The 21,919-nt window shown below is 44.0% G+C and overlaps 1 protein-coding gene across 14 annotated transcripts in view; it reads right to left on the bottom strand.

Moving 5' to 3' along the window:
- Positions 1 to 21,919, bottom strand: part of LOC140734969 (uncharacterized) — a 192,345-nt gene that overhangs the window by 51,982 nt on the left and 118,444 nt on the right. For 12 of the 14 annotated variants that reach the window (XR_012100649.1, XR_012100648.1, XR_012100650.1 and 9 more), the window contains 3 exons: positions 8,588 to 8,658; positions 5,389 to 5,499; positions 3,174 to 3,242 (listed from right to left, as the gene is read on the bottom strand). Coding sequence is in view for 11 of the 14 variants with exons in the window: in XM_073059730.1 (XP_072915831.1) it covers positions 3,174 to 3,242; positions 5,389 to 5,499; positions 8,588 to 8,658 (251 nt within the window). In the remaining 3 variants the exon portion in view is untranslated. The remainder of the gene's footprint in view (positions 1 to 3,173; positions 3,243 to 5,388; positions 5,500 to 8,587; positions 8,659 to 21,919) is intronic. The other 2 variants (XM_073059738.1, XM_073059729.1) reach the window with 2 other exon arrangements.

Genomic DNA, 21,919 nt, shown 5'->3' with positions numbered 1-21,919 from the left:
GCAAGGCCAGCCTGTAGTTAGTTCCTTGGGCTTGTGTGAGGAGCCAGAGAACATTGAGCTCCAAGGTTTTTAAGGGCGCCTGAATTGGTTAATAGTTGTATAATGAGAGTTCGTTGTGTTTTTTCTCAGCTACTCGCTCTTTGTAATGCGGTCTCCTGGTGCTTTCTGCTTAAATTAGTTAAATTTATCTTGATAAACTCAGGGATTCTGTGTTACTTGCATTACTTAAGCAGACGCCCAATTAGCACTAATTGTGGAGTCCTAGTTTTGAGAATGTTAAGTCTCAAAGTGTTGCTCGGCTGAGCCAACAATGTACTTTTGGCATTCTTATGATTAATTTCTGGTTGCCGTTTCTACAACAAAGTCTGTCTAAATCAGCTACAACAAAATGGTGGAGCCATTCACTGTATTATTGTGATATCGCAGGCATACATCATGAAATTTGTTGTTTTGTGGCAGCAGTGGAATGCAATATATTTAAAAAACTATAAATTACAATAAGAATATATATATAAAATTAAATAAGTAGTCAAAATGGGAGCTAAAAATAGTGAGGTGTTGTTCCTGGGTTGATTATCTGTTCAGAATTCTGACGGTGGGGGGGGGTGGGGGGGGGGGGGGGAGAAGCTCTTCCTAAAACATTAAGTGTGTGCAACTTGATGGGGCGTATGATCCAATGAAGGTCCTATATCTAATGGTCTAAGCACGCAAACAGGCCCTTCTGCCCATTGAGTCCCTGTCAGCCATCAAACACACTTTGGCACTAATGCCAGTTTTTCATTTTCATTGTCTCTCTGGGTTCCACATACACCCACCCACATACACACCAGGGTCAATTTGCCATGCCCAGCTAACCTACAAGTCTTTGGCACACAGAGAGCAGCATGATAGCGTAGCGGTTAACACAAATGGTTTGCAGTGCCATCTGTAAGATCAGGGTTTAATTCCCGCCGCTGTCTGTAAGGAGTTTGTATGTTCTGCCCGTAACCGTGAGTTTCCTCCAGGTGCTCCAGTTACCCCCCACACTCCAAATATGTACTGGTTAGTAAAGGTTAATTAGCTGTGGACATGCTAAGTTGGTGACAGAAGTGTGGTGACACTTGCGGGCTGCCTCCTGGACCATCCTTGCTGATTTGATTTGAACGCAAATGGCACATTTCACTGTATGTTTCGGAGTACACGTGGCAAATAAACTAATACTTAATCTTTAAACTGGGCCAGCAGGAAAACCCCAAATGATCAGAGGGAGAATGTGCAAACTCCACACAGACAGAACCTGAATCCAAGACTCTGTCACCGTGAGGGAGGCAGTTCAATCAACTGCGCCACTGCACCGAGTAAAGGAGGTGAACTTCTTGTGTCCCGGTAGCTTTCCCAGTTGAGGTGATTGGAGAGTATTCTAGATTATCTTCCACCTGATATCACAGGGACACTTTATCGAGAAAAGTGAAAGGGATTATAAAATTAGCAGCTATCTCAATGAAAGGCAGGTTTTTCCTTTAGGTACTGAATAAGAAACTGGGTGTATGGAGTGTCCAGGGAGGGGCAGCACCTCTAGTGAAGGGGCTTGTCATGTACAATTTGGGGCAACTCACTCAACTTTGGTCCCCACCAGACACTCAGCTCTTACGTGTGCCTCCAAGTAGCTTTAGTGTGTGACAGCAGCCACTCCCCAGTGCACCGCTTTGACAGGTGGGGTAACCAGGTGAGGGTAGCCCTCATATCCTGGTAAGACAGGAACTCGTCTGTCCTAGCATACAAAGGCAGCTCTGGCGGACTGGGCGGATGGGATCTACAGTGAGATCCAATGGCCAGGAAGGTGGTTCTACAGCGCTCCATGGAGAGCGAAGGGCATGACAAGGCACAGAAGAAGTCATTGGCATCCGCAGCAACCAAGCAGGACCCCAGTTGTGATGGTTACTCATACTACTGGACCCAGACTTCCGAGGTCAAGAGAGCGGAGCTGCCCCTGCCATAAGCCTTGTGGGCCTCTGCAGCAGGTTCTAGGTTTCTCCAGCACCCGCATTTACAAATTATTGTCTTAACTAGAGTCATTAATCCCTTGTCCTTTCTTTTTATTCTTGTCAAGTTAGTTGTGACTGGCACGGGTTTTCTGCATTCTAAGATTATTTAATGCAGACCCCTGTTTAGTGCTCGTTGCGAGGTCCTTGTGTTGAAAATGATTTGCCTCACAGTGTTGCTCGGTTGTGCCACCAACGTCCTGTTGGGAATCCCATGTATAACCTCTTGTTTCTGTCCCTACATGGGACTCTGCTGTTCCTCCACACATGGGTTCAGACATTGCCGGCACTCACTGTGACAGCCCCAGTACAACAGCTTTTCCATACTCTCCTGTACGTTTCCTGTCATCTCAGATACAGCGGGCAACCACCATTGCATAAGAAATTAGCAACCATTAAAGCTAATTACACGTTCCATTGCACATTCCCAATGCTATTGAAGTTGCACATAGAGTTCATTTTAAAAAGTTCAGGTGCGTGTGTGTCTGTTGGAGAATAGGAAGTTTTTTTGTTTCTTTTGTGAAGTGCTGTTGAAGAATAATCACAAGGTTGGTGTGGTGTATAATGGCCAAACAAAGCCAGGTTCAATTTCCCGACTGCAGCTTGGCTGACTGACCAAGTTATGGTATAATCTTTGGAACACGAAACACAGCAGTCAATAACTCAACTGTATACCGGACAAATCAGGCCAAACGTGTGATAGGGAAGATGCAGCCTGAGACCAAAACATTCCAAGGTGGGTTTGCTGGGGGCTGATCATTGGAAGAGATTTTTAAAACCAACCCAGATAAAACTAAAGTGATGGAGAGGAGAGATACTCCCGTTCTGTGCTGTACGTTTCTATGACTCTATGACTAGACTGTCTACACTTCTCATTGCCTCAGTAAAGCAGCCAGTACAATCATCTCAGACATTCTCTCTTCTCCCCTCTGCATCAGACAGAAGATACAAATGCCTGATGGCATGTACCACCATACTCAAGGAGAACTTGTGACAGGAATTAGAATCAGAATCATAGGTTAATATAGCTGCAGGGATTAATCTGTGATTAGTGTAAATTAATATTGATGGTTGGTGTGAACTTCCGTGTGATGTTTGTACCTACATGCCTGTGATGTTGTTGTGAAGTTTTTCCCTGTGCCTGTTCCTTACCTTACCTCTGCACACGTCATTAAACTTCACTTGAAGGGCTTGTTTCTGTGTCGTATCTCCATGGTCTATCTAAAACCAATGATAGTTTTTAAATCCAGAAAAATCCTGTCCCCCCTTGAAGACTTAACCCCAACCTGGGGTTCATGGACCTTTTGGTTAATGGTAGAGGTCCACGGCATAAAAAAGGTTGGGAATCCCTGGTCTACATATTTGTCAATGTAGCATTGAGGGAAGTCCTATCTTTCAGATGACGTATGTGTCAAAGGATATATTAGGTCTGAACCGCTGCTGGCGTTTAGGGCTGCAGTGAAGGTCCTCTATCTCCGGTGGTGTTCAGGGCTTCCTTTATCATGTCAGTAGCTCGGTTTTCACTGCTGTCGGTCATGCAAGTCTCAGGTGCAGACCCAGGAATAGCGTCACACTCAAATGTAGAAGGATTCTTCATTGCTCTTTCTGTAAGTCTTGTTTGTCCAGTCGGGATCGTTAGCCCTGAGCTGAACCTCTGAACCTGGAGGACTGGTGGACCACTCTTCATCTGGCCTGTACCCTTTAACCTGTTTGGCAAGGGTGACCCTACCAAGAGCCAAAGCACAAAACTCTGACTCCAGCAAACATAGCTCTCCAGGTCATTGAGGCACGTAAGTCTCCAAACCCAAGGTTGTGGTCCTCTTGGAGGTCCCATTCCTAAAGATGGACAGTTCTACCCCAGTGTCCTGCTGAATACTTATATGCTTCGCAACAGACATAAAATTCTGGATGAACTCCGCAAGTCAGGTAGTGTCTATGGAAAGGAACTGGCCGATATGCTTATAATCAACTCACAAACAACATGGTCTTCAAATTGCTCCGCTGAAACTGGCACTTATGGTGGATTTAATTTCCATTTCACCCTCCATTCACCTGTTTTCTCTCCATAAACTTTAATGCCCTGACTAATCAAGAACTTATCAACCAGCACATAAAAATATATCTAATGACTTGGCCCCCACAGCAGCCTGGGTAATGAACACCACAGATTCACCATCCCCTAGCTAAAGAAATTCCTCCTCATCTCCATTCTAAAGGGACATACTTCTATTCTGAGGCTGTGCCCCCTGGTCCTAGACTCCCCCACTGTAGGAAACATATTCTCCACATCCACCCTATCTAGGCCTCTTAATGTTCAATAGGTTTCAATGAGTTTTCCCCTCATCCTTCTAAACTCCAGTGAGTACAGGCCCAGAGCCATCAATCACTCCTCACTGTCATTCCCGGGTATTTTCGTGAACCTCTCCTGGACCCTCACCGAAGCCACAAAACTGCTCACCATACTCCAGGTGCAGTCTGACTATTGCTGTATAAAGCCTCAGCCTTACAACTTTCCTTTTATATTCTAGTCCTCTTGAAATGAATGCTAACATTCCATTCATTACCACCGACTCAACCTGCAAATTAAACTTTACAGAATTATGCATGAGGAATCCCCATTTGCTTTGTATGTCTGTTTTTTTAAAAAATTACTCATTTTAAAAATAGTTAATACCTTTATTGCTTCTACCAGACTGCCTGACCTTACACTTTCCTACATTAACTTCTGTCTACACCTCTTTGCTCATTCTCCTAACCTGTCTAAGTCCATGGGCAAACCTTCTGTGTCCTCAACACTACCTGCCCCTCCACCTATTTTTGTATCATCCACAAAGTTGGCCACAAAACCATCAACTGCATCATCCAAATCACTAACATATAATGCAAAAAGAAATGGCCCCAACACTGAGCCCTGTACAACACTACTAGTCACCAGCAGCCAACCAGAAAAGGCCCCCTTTATTCCTATTCTATGCCCCCTCCCAGCCAGCCAATCATCTGTCCATGGTAGTATCTGTCCTGCAATACCATGTGGTCTTAGTTTAGCAGCCTCCTGCATGGCAAGGGTGAAGATTGTGCTGTAACATTACATCATTGAGCTTACTCTGGTTCAGTTGCCATTCGCTATAAATGGCTTGAATGACGTTCTTCCTTAAATGTGTGTTGACCCGGTGACCCACAGCACCTGCCTGTTAGTGGGCAGAAGACAAAAGCGCACCCTCACCCCCAATGTGAAGCAGCCCCAGGTAGGGTCTTGGAAAGTACGACTCTGCATAATGGGACTGAGCGAAGGAGTGGGAGTGTGGGGTGAAGGACCGTGTACTTACAAAAACAGAATGCCTCTTAGCAGCTGTCTTATTGCAATTACCCTGTAAATATAAATTTCCTCCGAATCAGTGAGTGCTCCCAATGGAACCATTTCTTTCAAAGCTGTAACTAGCTCTGCACAGGATAAGTAGCCATCATTGTTGTTATCCACCTGAAAAGCAATTGGGAAGAGACAAAGAGCTGACATTAAGGAGTTTGAACCAAGCACAAAGAACAGACCCAGGTATTCTACACAGTATGCAAGACAGGGGCTACATTGAGTTTAATTACATCCAGTTAAGTGAGAGAAAGACACAGAATTCACCCTGGGCAGCTATATAGCTATTTACAAACCAGATGAGCCCATCTCTATCAACGTTTTCTGCTGTTCCTCTCTCCCTCAGCCCCTTCTGCCCAAGTGGTCCATGCTGACCAAGATGCCATCAAAGCATGTTTGACCCATCTCCCTCCAAATCCATGTAAAAACACAAAACACTGGAGGAACTCAGCAGGTCGGGCAGCAGTCGTGAAGAGAAATAAAGAGTCGGCACTTCAGTTTGAGATCCTTCTTATTTATTCCTCTCTATGGATGCTGTCTGGCCTGCTGAGTTCCTCCAGCATTTGATGTGTGTTGCTCGAGATCTTCCCTCCAAGATTTGGAAGCTTTTCTCCCTCAATGACCCGGAGAGCTATGTTGGCTGGAATCAGGGTCTTGTGCTTTGGCTTTTGGTTGGGTCACCCATGCCAGACAGGTCAAAGGGTAGAGGCCAGACTAAGAGTGGTCCACCGGTCCTCCAGGTTTGGGGGTTCAGCACAGGGCTAGCAACCCTGACTGGTCAAAAAGTTGTTACAGAAACAGCAATGGGGAATCCTTCTACGTCTGTGCATGATGGTGTGAACAGACTGAGATGGAGGACCTTCATTGCTGGCTTAAATGCCAGCAGCATAATGGGCAGTAAGGATATAAGCTGTAGGTTTCCAGCATCTTGTGTTTATGATTTCCTATCCATTTACCTGCCCGAGTGTCTTTTAAACATTGTTAATGTGCATGCCTAACCTCCTCTGCCTTATTCCATACACCCACCACATTCTGCCTGAAGAAGTTGTCCCTCCTGCTCCCTTTAAATCTTTCCCCTCACACCTTAAACCTGTGCCCCCAGTTCCCAACCCAAGGGAAAAGACTGAGCATTTACCGTACTTTGTGCCCCTCATGATTTTATAGACCTCTGTAAGATCACTTCTCACTGTGCTCTTCTCCAGTGAATCTAGTCCTAACCTGCCCAACATCTCCTAAACCCAGTCCCACAATCCTGACTACACCCATTCTGCTGTACATTTGTTGTTCATCTGAACCATTCCTTCTGAAAGACCTAGATTGAGTGGACGTGGAGAGGATGTTTCCTGTAGTGGGAGTGTCTAGGATCAGAGGGCACAGACAGAGTAGAAGGATGTCCCTTCGTATAGAGATTCAGTGTGGACCAGGCCCTTCCAGCCATGCCACCCAGCTGCCCATGGTTTAACCCCAGCCTAATCACAGGACAATTGACAAAGATCAATTAACCTACTAACTGGTACATCTTTGGACTATGGGAGGAAACCAGAGGACCTGGAAGAAACCCATGCACACACAGTGAGGAATGTACAAACTTGCTTACAGTGGGCACCAGAATTGAACTCTGAACTCTGATGCACCAAGCTGTACTAGTGTCGCACTAACTACTACGCTACCGTGGCATCCCACAAAGATGAGAAGGAATTTCCTTAGCCAGTGGGTGCTGAATCTGTGGAATTCATTGCCACAGACAGCTATGGAAGCCATGTCATTGGGTATATTTAAAGAAGGAGGTTGATAGGTTCTCAATTAAAGGTTATGGGGAGAAAGAAAGAGAATGATGTAAAGTGGGATAGTACATCAGCCATAATGGAATGGCAGAGCAGATCCAATGGACCAAATGGCCATATGCTCCTTTTGCCTCTTTGAAACTATTTCATGTAGAAGTTTATTGCAAATAGAGAGGCCGTTTTGCCTGTCATATCAATGTTAACCGGAGACGGACCTTAGGTTACTCCCATTTCCCCATCTCGGTCCCTGCTCTTAAAGCTTTAATCAAGAACTATACAAGTTGTTGAGAGTCCATATTTTGTATTGGATCATTCTCCAAGATCATCACCTTGTCATGGTGGAGAGGCTTGTGAGTTCCTGAGATTCCAAGTGCAAAGCCTTCTGGAGCTTAGTTCTGATAGGGTCACCCATGGTGGTAGAGTCTAGGGGTAAGTTCCAGACAAACAGCAATCCAACCAAGACCTCAACAGTGGAGCTGGCAGGGGATGATAATATACCACAATGGCAGTGAAGTGTCCCTAGCTGTGTTGCGTTCCACGTCACTGGACCCTGACTCCGATCTGTCAAGGACTGTGTGGTGGCTGTCCGTGCATCAGTCTCACCATGTTAAACAAAGTCATACACATGCATTCTCCATGAAGGGAATCCACTCTTACATCCCCGATTAAGTCACATGGTGATGAGCAAGTGGCTGAAGATGTGAACCCTCTGATTGCTCATCATAACTGAAACACTCCATCCCAGACAACATCCTGGTAGATCTTCCTTGTACACTCTCCAGAACCACCAAGTGTGGTGTCTTTGGCTATGGAGGCTCTAATTTATTTAGGGATACAGATTGGAACAGTCCCTTCGGCTCTTTGACCAGCACTATCTATCAACCCACCACTTTAACCCTAACCTAATCACAGGATAATTTACAACAAACAACTAAACTACTAACCAGTACATCTGTGGACTGTGGAAGGACACTGGAGCACTCAGAAGAAACCCTTGCATTCCATACAGAAGAGCTACAAACTCTTTGCCGAAGATACTGGGATTGAACTCTGAACTCCACACTCTGAGCTGCAATAGTGTCACACTAACCACTACCCTACCGTGGCGCCAATGTGTGAAATTCCCTCACTGTACTTCTCCATCATCTCGAAATTCCCTTTCATCCACCATGGAACTACTGTATGTTTCAGTAACACGCCCTATTGGTCATTTCGACTTGTATCTCCTTAGCTGTCAAATCTCTTGGTTATGTCACTAAAAAGTATCCTGGGATGTTGAAGGGACTTTGTAAATGTGAGTTCCTACTGTAGACCTGAATGTACTCAAGTTCGAACTGTTGATATTTTTGTAGGATACTGGTCTGCAGCCATGTGAGGAGAGCAAACCCATCCATAACAATATGCTTTTTAATGCCTACCTCCTGGAACTTCTTCTTGTACAATGCCAAGTCCTCTTGATTAAAGATGCAATACTTCTCCAGAAAGTTCACTGCGATAAAGAGAGAGGGGGAGAGAAAAAGAAAGAGAGAGACAGAGGCAGAGAGAGAGAGAGATAGAGAGGGATAGAGAATGAGATTGAGAAGAGAGCGGGGACATAGAGGAAGAAAGAGAAATCAGAGATAGAGAGAGGGAGAAGGAGGGAGAAAGGGAGAGAGACATGGAAGTAGAGATGGAGATGGAGAGACGGAGGGAGAGTGGAAGAAACAGAGGGAGAGGGGGCAAGGGAGAAGGGGGTGAGGGAGAGGGGGGGTGAGGAAAAGGGAGGGGGAGGACAGAACACAGCATTAGCTGTTTTAATCACTCAGTCATCAATCTCAGCCATAATTAACCCTGCAGTTAGTTGAAGATTGGAAAAGTAGATGACTGTAGAAAGGCAAAAATCTTTTTTCCCATGATATGGATATCCAAATCAATGCTTTTATAGTGTCATAGAGTTACACAGCATGGAGCCAGGCCCATCAGCTCCCTATCCTACTGGCTATCTATCATATTAGCCCTACCCTATTGGCTCCTTATCCTATTGGCTCCCTATCTTATTGGCTCCCTATTCTATTGGCTCCCTATCCTATTGGCTCAGTATCCTGGATCTTCGTCTTATTGATTCCCCATCCTTTATGTCCCATATTTTGGCTCAACATAAAATTGGCTACATATTCGAGTAACTCCATATTCCTTCATTTCTCTATTCTATTCACTTCCAATCCTTATGGTATCCTATATTGTCTCCTAGCTTATCAGCTCTTAGTATTAGCTTTCTACCTTGCTGGTTTGCGATGTTTGTTCTTAATCTTAATGCCTAACTTTGTAGCTTTTCTAACTGATTGCCTCCCAATGTTTATCTTCTAGTCCTATCCTGAACTTCAGGAAGGGGAAATCTGGAGAACATGCATTAGTCCTCATTGGTGGAAAGGGTGACAAGCTTCAGGTTCCTGGATGTTAAGACCTCAGAGGATCTGTCTTGGGCCCACACATTGATGCAATCATGAAGAAGCCATGCTGGTGGCTGTACTTCATTTGGAGTTTGAGAGATTTGCTGCATCACCAAAAACTCTTCCTGATTTTCACAGATGTACAGTGGAGACCATTCTGACTGGTTGCATCACTTCCTGGTATGGAGGCTCCAATGCACAGGATCACAAGAGGCCGCAGAAGCTTTTAGACTCAGTCAGCTCCATCACGGGCACTAGCCTCCTCACCATTGAGGACATCTTCACAAAGCAGTGCCTTAAAAAGGCGGCATCTATCGTAAGGACCCCCATCGCCCAGGACATGCCCTCTTCTCATTACAACCATCAGGGAGGACGGTCAGGAGCCCAATGACACACATTCAATGTTTTAGGAGCAGCTTCATCCCCTCTACCATCAGATTTCAGAATGCTCCATTTCTGAACAGACCAAGCATTAGGGTTAGGGTTACCCCACTATTCCTTTTAGTTGCACAATATATTTAATTTTGTGGTTTATTTACTCTCTCCCCCCCTCTCTCTCTCCCCCCCCCTCTCTCTCCCCCCCTCCCTCTCTCTCCCTCTCCCTCCCTGTCTCTCCCACTCTCTCTCTCTATCTCATCGACTGTTTATTTTTTCTGTAGGTGCTGCTGAGTTCCTCCGGAATTTTGTGCGTGTTGCTTATTGTCCTTAATCTATTACCTTCTAACTAACCGTCGCCTATCCCAATTAGACCAACGTTCTTTCTCTCTGTAATGATACCTGGAGTTATTATTGTATTCATTCTTATTTATTTAGAGATACAACATGGAATTGGCCTTTCCAGCCCTTCAAGCCACTCCACCCAGAAATTCCCAACAACCACAATTTAACCCTAGCCTAACGGTGCAGGACAATTTAAAATGACCAATTAACCTATCTGGTATGGCTCTGGACTGTGGGAGGAAGCCAGAGCACCCAGAGAAAATCCATGCTTTCTCCAGGGAGGATCATACTAACGCTGCTCTATCATGGCACCCAGAGTTATCTACAACACAAAAGACTTACTGAATATTCAGAGCAACACAATGACACACAAAATGCTGGAGGAACTCAGCAGGTCAGCCAGTATCTGTGGAAAGGAATAAACAGTGTTTCCTGGTGAGATTCTTCATCAGGACAGAAGTTTTGAGGAATTAGAATTACCTTCTTCTTGAAAAAATTATCTTTGCTTTGAAACATTCTCTAAACCTGGAAACATTAAATACAGTGGGGAAGGGAGAGTGGTGCCTAACATGTTAAAGCAGTGAGTTGTTAAACGGTTAGAGTGAATGTCTCCTGTAGTGGGGGTCTCTAGCACCAGACGGCACAACCTCAGAATTGAAAGACACTCCTTTAGATCAGAGATGAGGAGGAATTTCTTTAGCTCAAGAGTGGTGAATCTGTGGAATTCATCGCCACAGGCGGCTGCGGAGGCCAAGTTATTGGGTACATTTAAAATGGAGGTTGATAGGTTCTTGATTAGTCAGGGCGTCAAAGGTTACAGGGAGAAGGCAGGAGAGCGGGATTGAAAGGGATAATAAATCGGCCATGATGGAATAGTGGAGAAGACTCATTGGGAAGGATGGTCTAATTCTCTTCTATGTCTTATAGTCTTAAAGTATACCCCTTTAAAAAAAAAGAGGAATAACTGCACAGTTTCCCAAAGGTCTGTGTTTTTTTTAATTGAGTCCTGTTCAGTTGACTCTCTATTTTAAATGTAATTCCCCTCCCCCTCACCACCCCCTGTTCTCAGTTTGGAGACAGCTGGCAAAGGACTATCAAACAGTTTGCAATCAATTGAGAGTCACTGACTCCATCTCTTTCAATAATAAGAAGCTTTTTTTTGTTCCAGAGGCCGGCAACCTTATCTGTTCACCCGGCTAGTTTTTATCTTTCTGTCTTTGCTTGCAAATCCTCGTGGATTTATTGCAGATGTTCCAAGCTCAGTTAAAATAAGATTACAAGCCAAGATGCTCGACAACCCTGGGTTAGAATGCTGAGTGACTCCGGTGGGAAATTAGCCAGACAAAAGAGGCAGCAGGGTGGGAAATGAAGGGAGGTTCATTGCTCAAGGACTGTGACCGGCCTAACACTCTTAATTTCTTCTCGTCAAGCCCTCGTGACAAATATTATCAGTTGTAACACACACAAAATGCTGGAGGAACTCAGCAGGTCAGGCAGCATCTATGAAGGGGAATGAACAATTGATGTTTTGGGCTGAGACCCTTCATCAGAACTGGAAAGGAAGATGGAGTGGGGAGGCAGAATAGGAAGGTGGGGGTAGGGGAAGGAGTACAAGCTAGCAGGTGAGGTGAGAACATGTGAGGTAGAAGGTGGGTGGGTGGGGAATGAAGTAAGAAGCTGGGAAGTGATACGTGGAAGAAATAAAGAATCTGATAGGAGAGGACAATGGACCATGGGAGAAAGAGAAGGAGGAGGGTCACTGGAGGAAAGTGTTGGGCAGGTGTGGAGAAGAGAAGGTGTAAGAGGGGAACTAGAATGAGGAATGGAAAAAGAGAGAAGTGACGGGGGAGGAAAAGTAGAAACGTTGATGTTCAGGGAGGAAAGGGGCTTGGTCTTGCTTTTGTTGTTAGTTACTTGCTGTGTTGTGTTTTATTGTGCTCTGCCAAGAACCGTGGGCGTTGTGGCATCACTTGCAGGCTGCCCCACCCCATTGCACATCCTTAGGTCATGTTGTTAGTGCAATGTTTCAACATGCACGTGCTAAACTCATCATCCAGATCTGGAGGGTTTGCCTTTTTCAATGTACGATGTATTGGTGTCAGTCTCAGGGTTTGCTCAATATTGGAAATACTATGTCTACCTGGAGATTCAATGTAACATAACTTCTGAAGCCACACCTTTAATGAGTCACAGAAACAGGCCCTTCTGCCCAACCCTGCCATGCTGACCATTTACTACACCCGAGGCTTCTATTCATAGAGGGTTAGAGTAGGATTTAAATTCACAGCATTTAGAGGAGGAAGTAGAAGACCCTACCAGAAAGAGAACAGACAAAACTTACAAGTATGTTGCCAGACTTGGGATATTGGGATCCACACCCATAGATCCTTCAATGTTACCAAGCAAATTGTATTGTGTTCAGTTCTGGTCACCTCATTACAGGAAGAATGTAGTAGCTTTAGAGAGGGTGCAGAGGAGGTTTACCAGCATGCTCCCTGGATTAGAGAGCATGTCTTTATGAAGACAGGTTGAGTAAGCTAGGGCTTTCCTCTTTTGAACAAAGGAGAATGAGAGTGACTTGTTAGCAATGTTCAAGATAATAAGAGGCATTGATGGAGTGGACAGCTAGAGCCTTTTTCCCAGAGTGAAAATGGCTAATATGAGGGGTGGAGATACGTCTGCATGAAAGGAAGAGTAAGGTGTTCCTTCCTTCTGTTAGCCTGCAGGTTACCCTTGGGCAAGAAGTAGCACCTACTTAGCGTTTCCGTTCAGGGTCACATGAAGCTATGGAGCAGGTGGTGGATGTTTGTATGAGAGGCTGCTACATACCAGCAGTCCTGGTTATACAACTACTGATTCCAGGCAGAAATAGCTGAAGAGTATTGCTAATGGCTGGGGTCACCCTTCTCGTAAAGTCACTGCTCAGAAGAAGACAATGGCAAATCACTTCTGTGGAAAAATTTGCCAAGAACAAACATGGTTAAAGACAGCATGACACATAATAATGATGGTGATAATTTTAAGGTGATTGAAGGAAAGTATAGGAGGGATGTCAAAGGTAGATTTTTTACACAGAGAGTCATGGGTATACCAGGGGTGGTGGTAGAGAAAGTTACATTAGGGGTATTTAAGAAACTCTTAGATAGGCACATGGATTATAGAAAAATGAAGGCTATGTGGGAAGAAAGGGTTTGATTGACTGCAGGGTAGGTTAAAAGTTCAGCACAACATTGTGGGCTGAAGGGTCTGTATGGTGCTGTACTGTTCAATATTCTATGTTATATGACTTGAGCACATGAGTTGTAGGTAAAGGTTGAATGGCTTAGGACTGTAGTCCTTGGAGCCTAGGAGAATGAAGGGAGATTTGATGGCAGTATACAAAATTATGAGGGGTATAGATAGGATAAATGCAAGCAGACTTTTTACAAAGCAAACACGAGGAAATCTGCAGATGCTGGAAATTCAAGCAGCACACACAAAATGCTGATGGAACACAGCAGGCCAGGCAGCATCTATAGAGAGAAGCACTGTCGACGTTTCGGGCCGAGACCCTTCGTCAGGATTTTTTACACTGAGGTTGGGTGAGACTAGAACTAGAGGTCATAGGTTAAAGGGTGAACTGTGAAGTATTTAAGGGGAACCTGAGTGGAAACTTCTTCAGTTAGAGGGTGCTGAGAGTGTGGAATGAGCTGCCAGCAGAAGTGGTGGATTCGGGTTTGATTTCAACACTTAAGAGAAGTTTAGATAAGCACGCAGGCCGAAGGACCTATTTCTGTGCTGTAGCTCTCTTTGGCTCTCTGACTCCAGCCGGGATTGGCAGTGGACTAACCATCTCAGGGGCACGACAAACCAGGTCCCTCACAAACACTGGCCAGATCCATGTCAACAAAAAACATCTATGGAGATTGTTGTTTGAAAGATGTGAAGTTTTACAGATCATTGTCTGTTTCTCTTCTGTACTGCTGTATGACTATAGGTGAGGATGTTACTCACTTAGGCACTAAGAGTACCTGGGCACCTTTGGCTTCCTTACAGTTGTTTAATTTATACCCAGTGGCCATGTCATTAGCTACACCTGCTCATTAATGCAGATATCTAATCAACCAATCATATGGCAGCAACTCAATGCATGAAAGCATGCAGACATGGTCAAGAGGTTTAGTTGTTGTTCAGACTAAACATCAGAATAGAGAAGAATTGTGTTCTAAGTGACCTTAACCATGGAATGATTGCTGGTGTCAGATGGGGTGGTTTGAGTATCTCAGAAACTGCTGATTCTTGGGAATTTCATCCACAATAGTCTCTAGAGTTTACAAACAATGGTGTGAAAATCAAAAGAAAAAAAACACCCAATGAGCAGCAATTCTGTGGATGAAAACATCTTGTAAATGAGGGAGGCTGGAGGAGAATGGCCAGGCTGGTTCAAGCTGACAGGAAGGCAACAGTAACTCAAATAACCACGCATTACAAGAGTGGTGTTCAGAAGAGCATCTCTGAATGCAGAACATGTCGAACTTTGAAGTGGAAGGGCTACAACAGCAGAAGACCACAAGCATACACTGAGCAGCCACTTTATTAGCTGTAGAAGGTACATATAAAGTGGCTACTGAATGTAAATGCAAGTTTTCTGTTGAGATGTTTAGATAAAGTAAGGAGGCATGGGATCCAAGGGGACATTGCTTTGTGGATCCAGAACGGGCTTGCCCACAGAAGGCAAAGAGTGATTGTAGATGGGTCATATTCTGCATGGAGGCTGGTGACCAGTGGTGTTTCTCAGGGATCTGTCCTGGGACCCCTACTCTTTGTGATTTTTATAAATGACCTGGATGAGGAAGTGGAGGGATGGGTTAGTAAATTTGCTGATGACACAAAGGTTGGGGGTGTTGTGGATAGTGAGGGCTGTCAGAGGTTACAGTGGGACATTGATAGGATGCAAAACTGGGCTGAGAATTGGCAGATGGAGTTCAACCGAGATATGTGTGGTCATTCATTTTGGTAGGTCAAATATGATGGCAGAATACAGTATTAATGGTAAGACTCTTGGCAGTGTGGAGGATCAGAGGGATCTTGGGGTCCAAGTCCATAGGACGCTCAAAGCATCTGCGCAGGTTGACTCTATGGTTAAGAAGGCATACGATGCATTGGCCTTCATCAATCGTGGGATTGAGTTTAAGAGCTGAGAGGTAATGTTGCAGCTATATAGGACCCTGGTCAGACCCCACTTGGAGTACTGTGCTCAGTTCTGGTCACCTCACTACAGGAAGGATGTGGAAATCAAGGAAAAGGGTAGAGAGGAGATTTACAAGGATGTTGCCTGGATTGGGGAGCATGTCTTATCAGAATAGGTTGCGCTAACTTGGCCTTTTCTCCTTGGAGCGACGGAGGATGAGAGGTGACCTGATAGAGGTGTATAAGATGATGAGAGGCATTGATTGTGTGGATAGTCAGAGGCTTTTTCCCAGGGTTGAAATGGCTAGCACGAAAGGGCACAGTTTCAAGGTGCTTAGAAGTAGGTACAGAGGAGATGCCAGGGGTAAGTTTTTTACGCAGAGAGGGATGAGTGCGTGGAATGGGCTGCCAGCGACGGTGGTGGAGGCGGATACGATAGGGTCTTTTAAGAGACTCCTGGACAGGTACATGGAGCTTAGAAATATAGAGGGCTATGGGTAACCTCAGGTAATTTCTAAGGTAAGGTCTTGTTCAGCACAGCTTTGTGGGCTAAAGGGCCTGTATTGTGCTGTAGGTTTTCTGCGTTTCTATGTTTCTATCTATTAGACACTGGTGGTACCAAATACTGTAAAGTGGTATTTATAAAGGTACGTATAAAGTGGCTACTAAGCGTAAATGTAAAATTTGTGATGTGATGCTGAGATAATTTTTACAGTAATAATAATTACAATAGGTACCTAATAAAATGGCCATTGAGTGTATTTGTCACAGCCAGGTACTAAACAATGCGAAAGAAGCACCTTTGTGAGGCACAGCATTTATAACCTTTCCTTTTCTCTTTTTACAAAAGAGAGACTTCATTATCAAAGCACCACAGAAATCAAAATACATCAATTAATGCCGCTGCATAGTCCAGAACTGCTTGCATGGACTTTTCTGAAATTAATTCCGTGTATCACCTTTCATCTGCTTAGAACTGGAATAACATTGTTCCCCAGCTCTAGGCTTACACTGACGGTGATAAGCTTTGTACTCAGACACCACTCCTGGAATGAAGTTTGCTAATTGTAGGTTTTGCATTTGGAAAACATACCTTTACAGGAGGTTGTCTTAATAAAGCCCGCTCGGTATTGGATACGTAAGCATCTGTCTTTGCGATTCTAATAACTGCAACAGCAACTTTCAAAGCTTGTGGTTTTTTAGAAATACATAAATCTGTACAACAAGGATATGGATATATCGGGTCTGTCAGTAGTTGGCCTAGGCTCTCTACCCAAGTTTCAGAATCAGAATTAGGTTCATTATCACTGGCATGTTAAGACTTTTTAAGTCTATAACATGATACAGATACACTGCTGGGAAATTGGGCAGAGCAATAGCAAATCGATATGCTTAGTTACCTACTCAAAAAGAAATTTCAATTAAACATACGGGTTTATATTTCCCATAAACAAAATCATCTGAGGAAATAAAGACAAGAGATTCTGCAGATACTGAAAATCCAGAGCAACACACACAAAACGCTGGAGGAACTCAGCAGTCAGGCGTCATCTATCGGGGGGAATGAACACTCGACGTTTCAGGCTGACACCCTTTAGATCCTCCATCATTTTGTGTGTGTTAATACGAAGGGGTCCATTTCGGGAAGGCAGACAGGTATGATGCACACTCTAGATGATAGAGTTCTGTAGAGTTTGTTACTCTGTACAAGCTCTCAGAGAAAGCAGCCTCAATTATTTTGGAAGTCTTTTAATAATCTGCTTGAAATCCTTTATCAAGCATATGTTAGTTTCATATTCAATTGTTCTAGGAATCCTTTGGTCAGTCTCCAATCTAAAACTCTGGTGTGCCAGTTTACACTATTTCCTATTCACCCATAATGTGGCCTTATCTACACAGCTCTCTACTCAGAACACGAGAGATCCTGGTTCAATCTTGACCTCTGTGTGGAGTTGGCACGTTGGCATGACCATTGTGTTTCAAAGTAAAATTTATTATCAGACTACATACATGTCACTACATACAACCCTGAGCTTCTTCTTCTTGCAGGCATACTTGGCAAATCTATAGAAAAGTAACTGTAAACAGGATCAATGAACACCAAACTGTGCAAATACAAATATAAATAAATAGGAATAAATAACGAGAGCATGAAATAACAAGATATGTAGTCCTTGAAGTGAGACCATTGGTTGTGAGAACACTAGAAATAGAATGAGTGTATTTATCCCCCTTTGTTCAAGAGCCTGATGGTTGAGGGTTAGTAACTGTTCTTGAACCTGGTGGTGTGAGTCCTGAGGCACCTGTAGCTTCTACCTGATGGCAGCAGCGAGAAAAGAGCATGGCCTGGGTGTTGAGGATCTTTGATGATGGATGCTGCTTTTCTACAGCAACATTTCATGTAGATGTGCTCAGTGATTGGGAGGGCTTTACCCATGATGTACTGGGTTGAATCCATTATCTTTTCAGGGATTTTACGCTCAAAGGCATTGGTGTTCCCATACCAGGCCATAATGTAGCCAGTCAATACACTTCCCCCACACATCTACAGAAATTTGCCAAGATTTCTGATGACATGCCGAATCTCCGCAGGCTCCTGAGGAAGTAGAGGTGCTGTTGTGTTTTCTTTGCAAATACATCTATATGATGCATCCAGGACAGGTTTCCCCCAGGTGCTCTGATTTCCACCCAAATCACAAGGACATGTGGATTGGTAAGTTAATTGGCTGTTGTAAATTGTTCCTAGTATGTAAATGGCTGGTAGAATCTGTGGAGAGTTGGTGCGTATGCGGGATTAGCGTAGGTAAACTGGACAATTGGTTTATTATTGTCACTTGTCTTGCATCCCATCCGCACAGATTAATTCATTACAATGGATAATTGAGGTAGTACAAGGTAAAACAAAAACAGAATGCAGAATAAAGTGTTACAAATACAGAGAAAGAACAGTGCAGACAGATAATAAGGTGCAAGGGCTATAACAAGGTTGATTGATGTCAAGAGTCCATTTTATCAAACTAGGACTCCATTCAATAGTTTTACGACAGCTTGCTTTCAGACTTCTGTATTTTCTGCCCTGGACGTGTGTACAGCACTACCAGACTCAAGAACAGATGTTAATAGACTATTGGAACAGATTAGTGTAAATAGTTGCTTGATGGCTGGCACAGACTCAATGGGCCAAAGGGCCTGTTACCCCTGCTTTCACTCTGTGATTCCTGCTTCCCAACCCTCCTTCCCCAAGCCCTCTGCACTCCACCTACACTGCCCTTTAATGTATCCCTGAAGTTCATCGCTCTGACATTGGAAAAGATCTTTCTTAAAAGTCTCCACCTCACATAGTATTCTAGGTAAGACCATCTTTGGTCACATCTTCCTGATATGGAGAAACATGGACCTTGTGCAGACAAAAGGGATTTGATGTTTAGTAGCATAATTAGTTTGGCCAAACATCATGGGTCGAAGAGCCTGTGTTGTACTCTTCTGTGGTCTATGTTCTTTCATGATGGCAGGCAAGTTAGCCATGAATTTGGACCAATAATCAATTGTTTAATCATGGTTATCACAATGTGATGACTATCATCACACTTTGTGAGATCTGTTTGTGCATTGTGCTGAGGCCTTTCCTATCATGCAGTGGTTTGAAAATGAACTCCATGATGGCAAGCTTTCCCACTTCCTTGTCCAGCATAGGGCTGCACACGGTAATGACAAGACAACTGGCCCTCGAGTCAGTGTCCCATCACCTGTATTGAGGGTGAGAGAGAGGAGAAAGTGTGTGAATGTGCGTGCGTGTGTTAAAGAGGAAAGTGTGTGTGTAAATGTGTGTGAGAGTATGTGTGTGATAGAGTACGAATGTGTGAGTGTATGTGTGTCAGAGTGTAGTGTGAGTGTGTAAGAGAACTAGTGTGTAAGGGTGTGCATGTGTGAGTCTGTGAGCCATTGTGTGTGTCAGAGTATGTGAAAGTGTGCATGAATGTGTGTGTGTGAAATGGAGAGAAAGAGGGAGAGAGTGAAAGAGAAAGAGAAAGACAGAGGGAGAGAGGGAGAGACAGACAGACAGAGACTGAGAAACAGAGAGACAGAAAAAAAAACAGAGAGAGAGAGAGAGAGAGAGAGAGCGGGAGAGGGACAGAGAGAGAGGATGAAAATACACTTTCCATCCTTGCACTTTATAAAAATGAGAATGTCAGGCAAGTTTTAACATTGTATGTGGTTTGATCTGTGGCCATTCTTAGCCTGAATAGGCACAGACTAGTAGATTTAAACTTGATAAGGAAATCCAAACAGATTACATGCTATTATTCTTTGATATTACAGTGATTATGGGGCACAATATACCAGTAATAAGGGCCATTGTGTAAGGTGACTGGTTGGTTCACTTAATGTAATGAGCTCTTTTACAGAAACTGTAAACAGCTGCTTTATTAATCACCCATCAATGTGTCACTGTTTGTTTGCTTTCATAATTGTAATTCATTGGCACTTTTAATCATTTATGCTCCTGTTAGTTTCTGATAACCTGGTCCGTGCTCCAAAACATAGACACATTTCTGATACGCTACTGAAAATGAAAAGCTTTCTGTTTTCACTTTGATCAAATTGTGATTGTTTGTTTTCCTTCTGCGTGTTTCGTACCCAATGTGACACTGTAGGTTGTAGCTGAGTTCCTCCAGCATTTTGTGTGTGTTCCTTCTAGTTTTTGGCTCCCTTTACCTGGCAAAAAGACTGTGCCTGCCCTTTCTGATTTTAATTATTTATTTATTGAGATTCAGCATAGAATAAACCTTCCCAGCTCTTCAGCTGCACCACCCAGCAACTCCCGATTTAACCCTAACTTAATCATGGGACAATTTACAATGACCAATCAACCTACCAACTGGTACATCTTGGGATTACGGGAGGAAACCAGGGCACCTGGAGGAAACCTATGTGGTCTTGGGCAAATGTACAAACTCCTTACAGACAGCAGTGTAAATTGAACCTGGGTCGCTGGTACTGTAAAGCATTGTGTTAACCACTACGCTACCAGGCAGCAAGGACGTAATGCTGAGGCTTTATCAGGCATTGGTCAGACCGCACTTGGAGTATTATGAGCCGTTCTGGGCCCTTATCTGGGAAAGGATGTGCTGGCATTGAGAGGGTCCAGAGGAAGTTCACGAGAATGATCCCAGGAATGAAATGGTTAACATATGAGGAGTGTTTGATGGCTGTTGATTAGTCAGGGTGTTAAAGGTTACAGGGAGAAGTCAGGAGAATGGGGTTGAGAGAGAAAATAGATCAGCAGAGCAGACTCAATGGGCTAAATGGCCCAATTCTGCTCCTATGTCTTAAGGTCTAAGATGAATGCAGGAATGCAGAGAAGGAGAAAGGAGCGGTAAATGAGAAAGAGGGAGAGAAAAGCAGAAAAGCAGTGAACAAGGGAATGTTGCAGAAGAAAGGAATAGAGAAATATAATTACATGGCTCCCTGAAAGTGTCATCGCACATAGATAGAGTGGTGAAAAAGGCCTTTGGAACAATAGCCTTCATCAATCAGTGTATTTAGTATAGAAGTTGGAATGTTATCTTGCACTGGGCAAGACAGTTTCACCCTCAGTTTGGGTGAGAATAGAACTAGGAGTTTCAGCTGCAGGTAGATGGTACAAGGCAGAAGGCCAGCCAGCACAGCCTAGATGGGCTGAAAGGCCTGTTTCTGCGTTGTAGTGTTCTATGACTCTTATGTTGCTGAGGCCACATCTGGAGTATTGAGTTCAATTTGGTCACACAATATACTTATTACTATTGTTGCATTGTTTATATTTTCTCAGCTCAAAGCCTGGGGTACGGGTACAGCCAAGCACACTCATTTCTCAATTGCTAGGAACTTGTGGACTATTTGAGTGGTGTTTAGTATTGTTGTTTTCAGAAGAACTTGGCCTTTTCTCCTTGGAGTGACGGAGGATGAAAGGTGATCTGATAGAGGTGTATAAAACGATGAGAAGCATTGTTCATGTGGATAGTCAGAGGCTTTTTCCCAGGGCTGAAATGGCTAACACGAGAGGGCACAGTTTTAAGATGCTTGGAAGTAAGTACAGAGGGGGTGTCAGGGGTAAGTTTTTACGCAGAGAGTGGTGAATGTGTGGAATGGGCTGCCGGTGATGGTGGTGGAGGCAGATATGATAGGGTGTTTTAAGACACTCTTGGTTAGGTACATGGAGCTTAGAAAAATAGAGGGCTATGGGTAACCCTAGGTAATTTCTAAAGTAAGTACATGTTTGGCCCAGCTTTGTGAGTCGAAGGGCCTGTCTTGTGCTGTAGGTTTTCTATGTTTCTAAGATTTGCATAGATATTACTGTGTAGGCCTAATCGTTTAAAGCAATTGTGTAGTGCCTTTGGGATAATACCAGTTGTAGATATTACTATTGGGACAATTTGTACCTTGTTCAGGCTC

Source organism: Hemitrygon akajei, chromosome 10 (genome assembly GCF_048418815.1).
Source record: "Hemitrygon akajei chromosome 10, sHemAka1.3, whole genome shotgun sequence".
Classification (NCBI taxonomy): domain Eukaryota; kingdom Metazoa; phylum Chordata; class Chondrichthyes; order Myliobatiformes; family Dasyatidae; genus Hemitrygon; species Hemitrygon akajei.
Note: the sequence above shows the minus strand (reverse complement) of the source record. Positions and strands in the feature narration are given on the sequence as shown.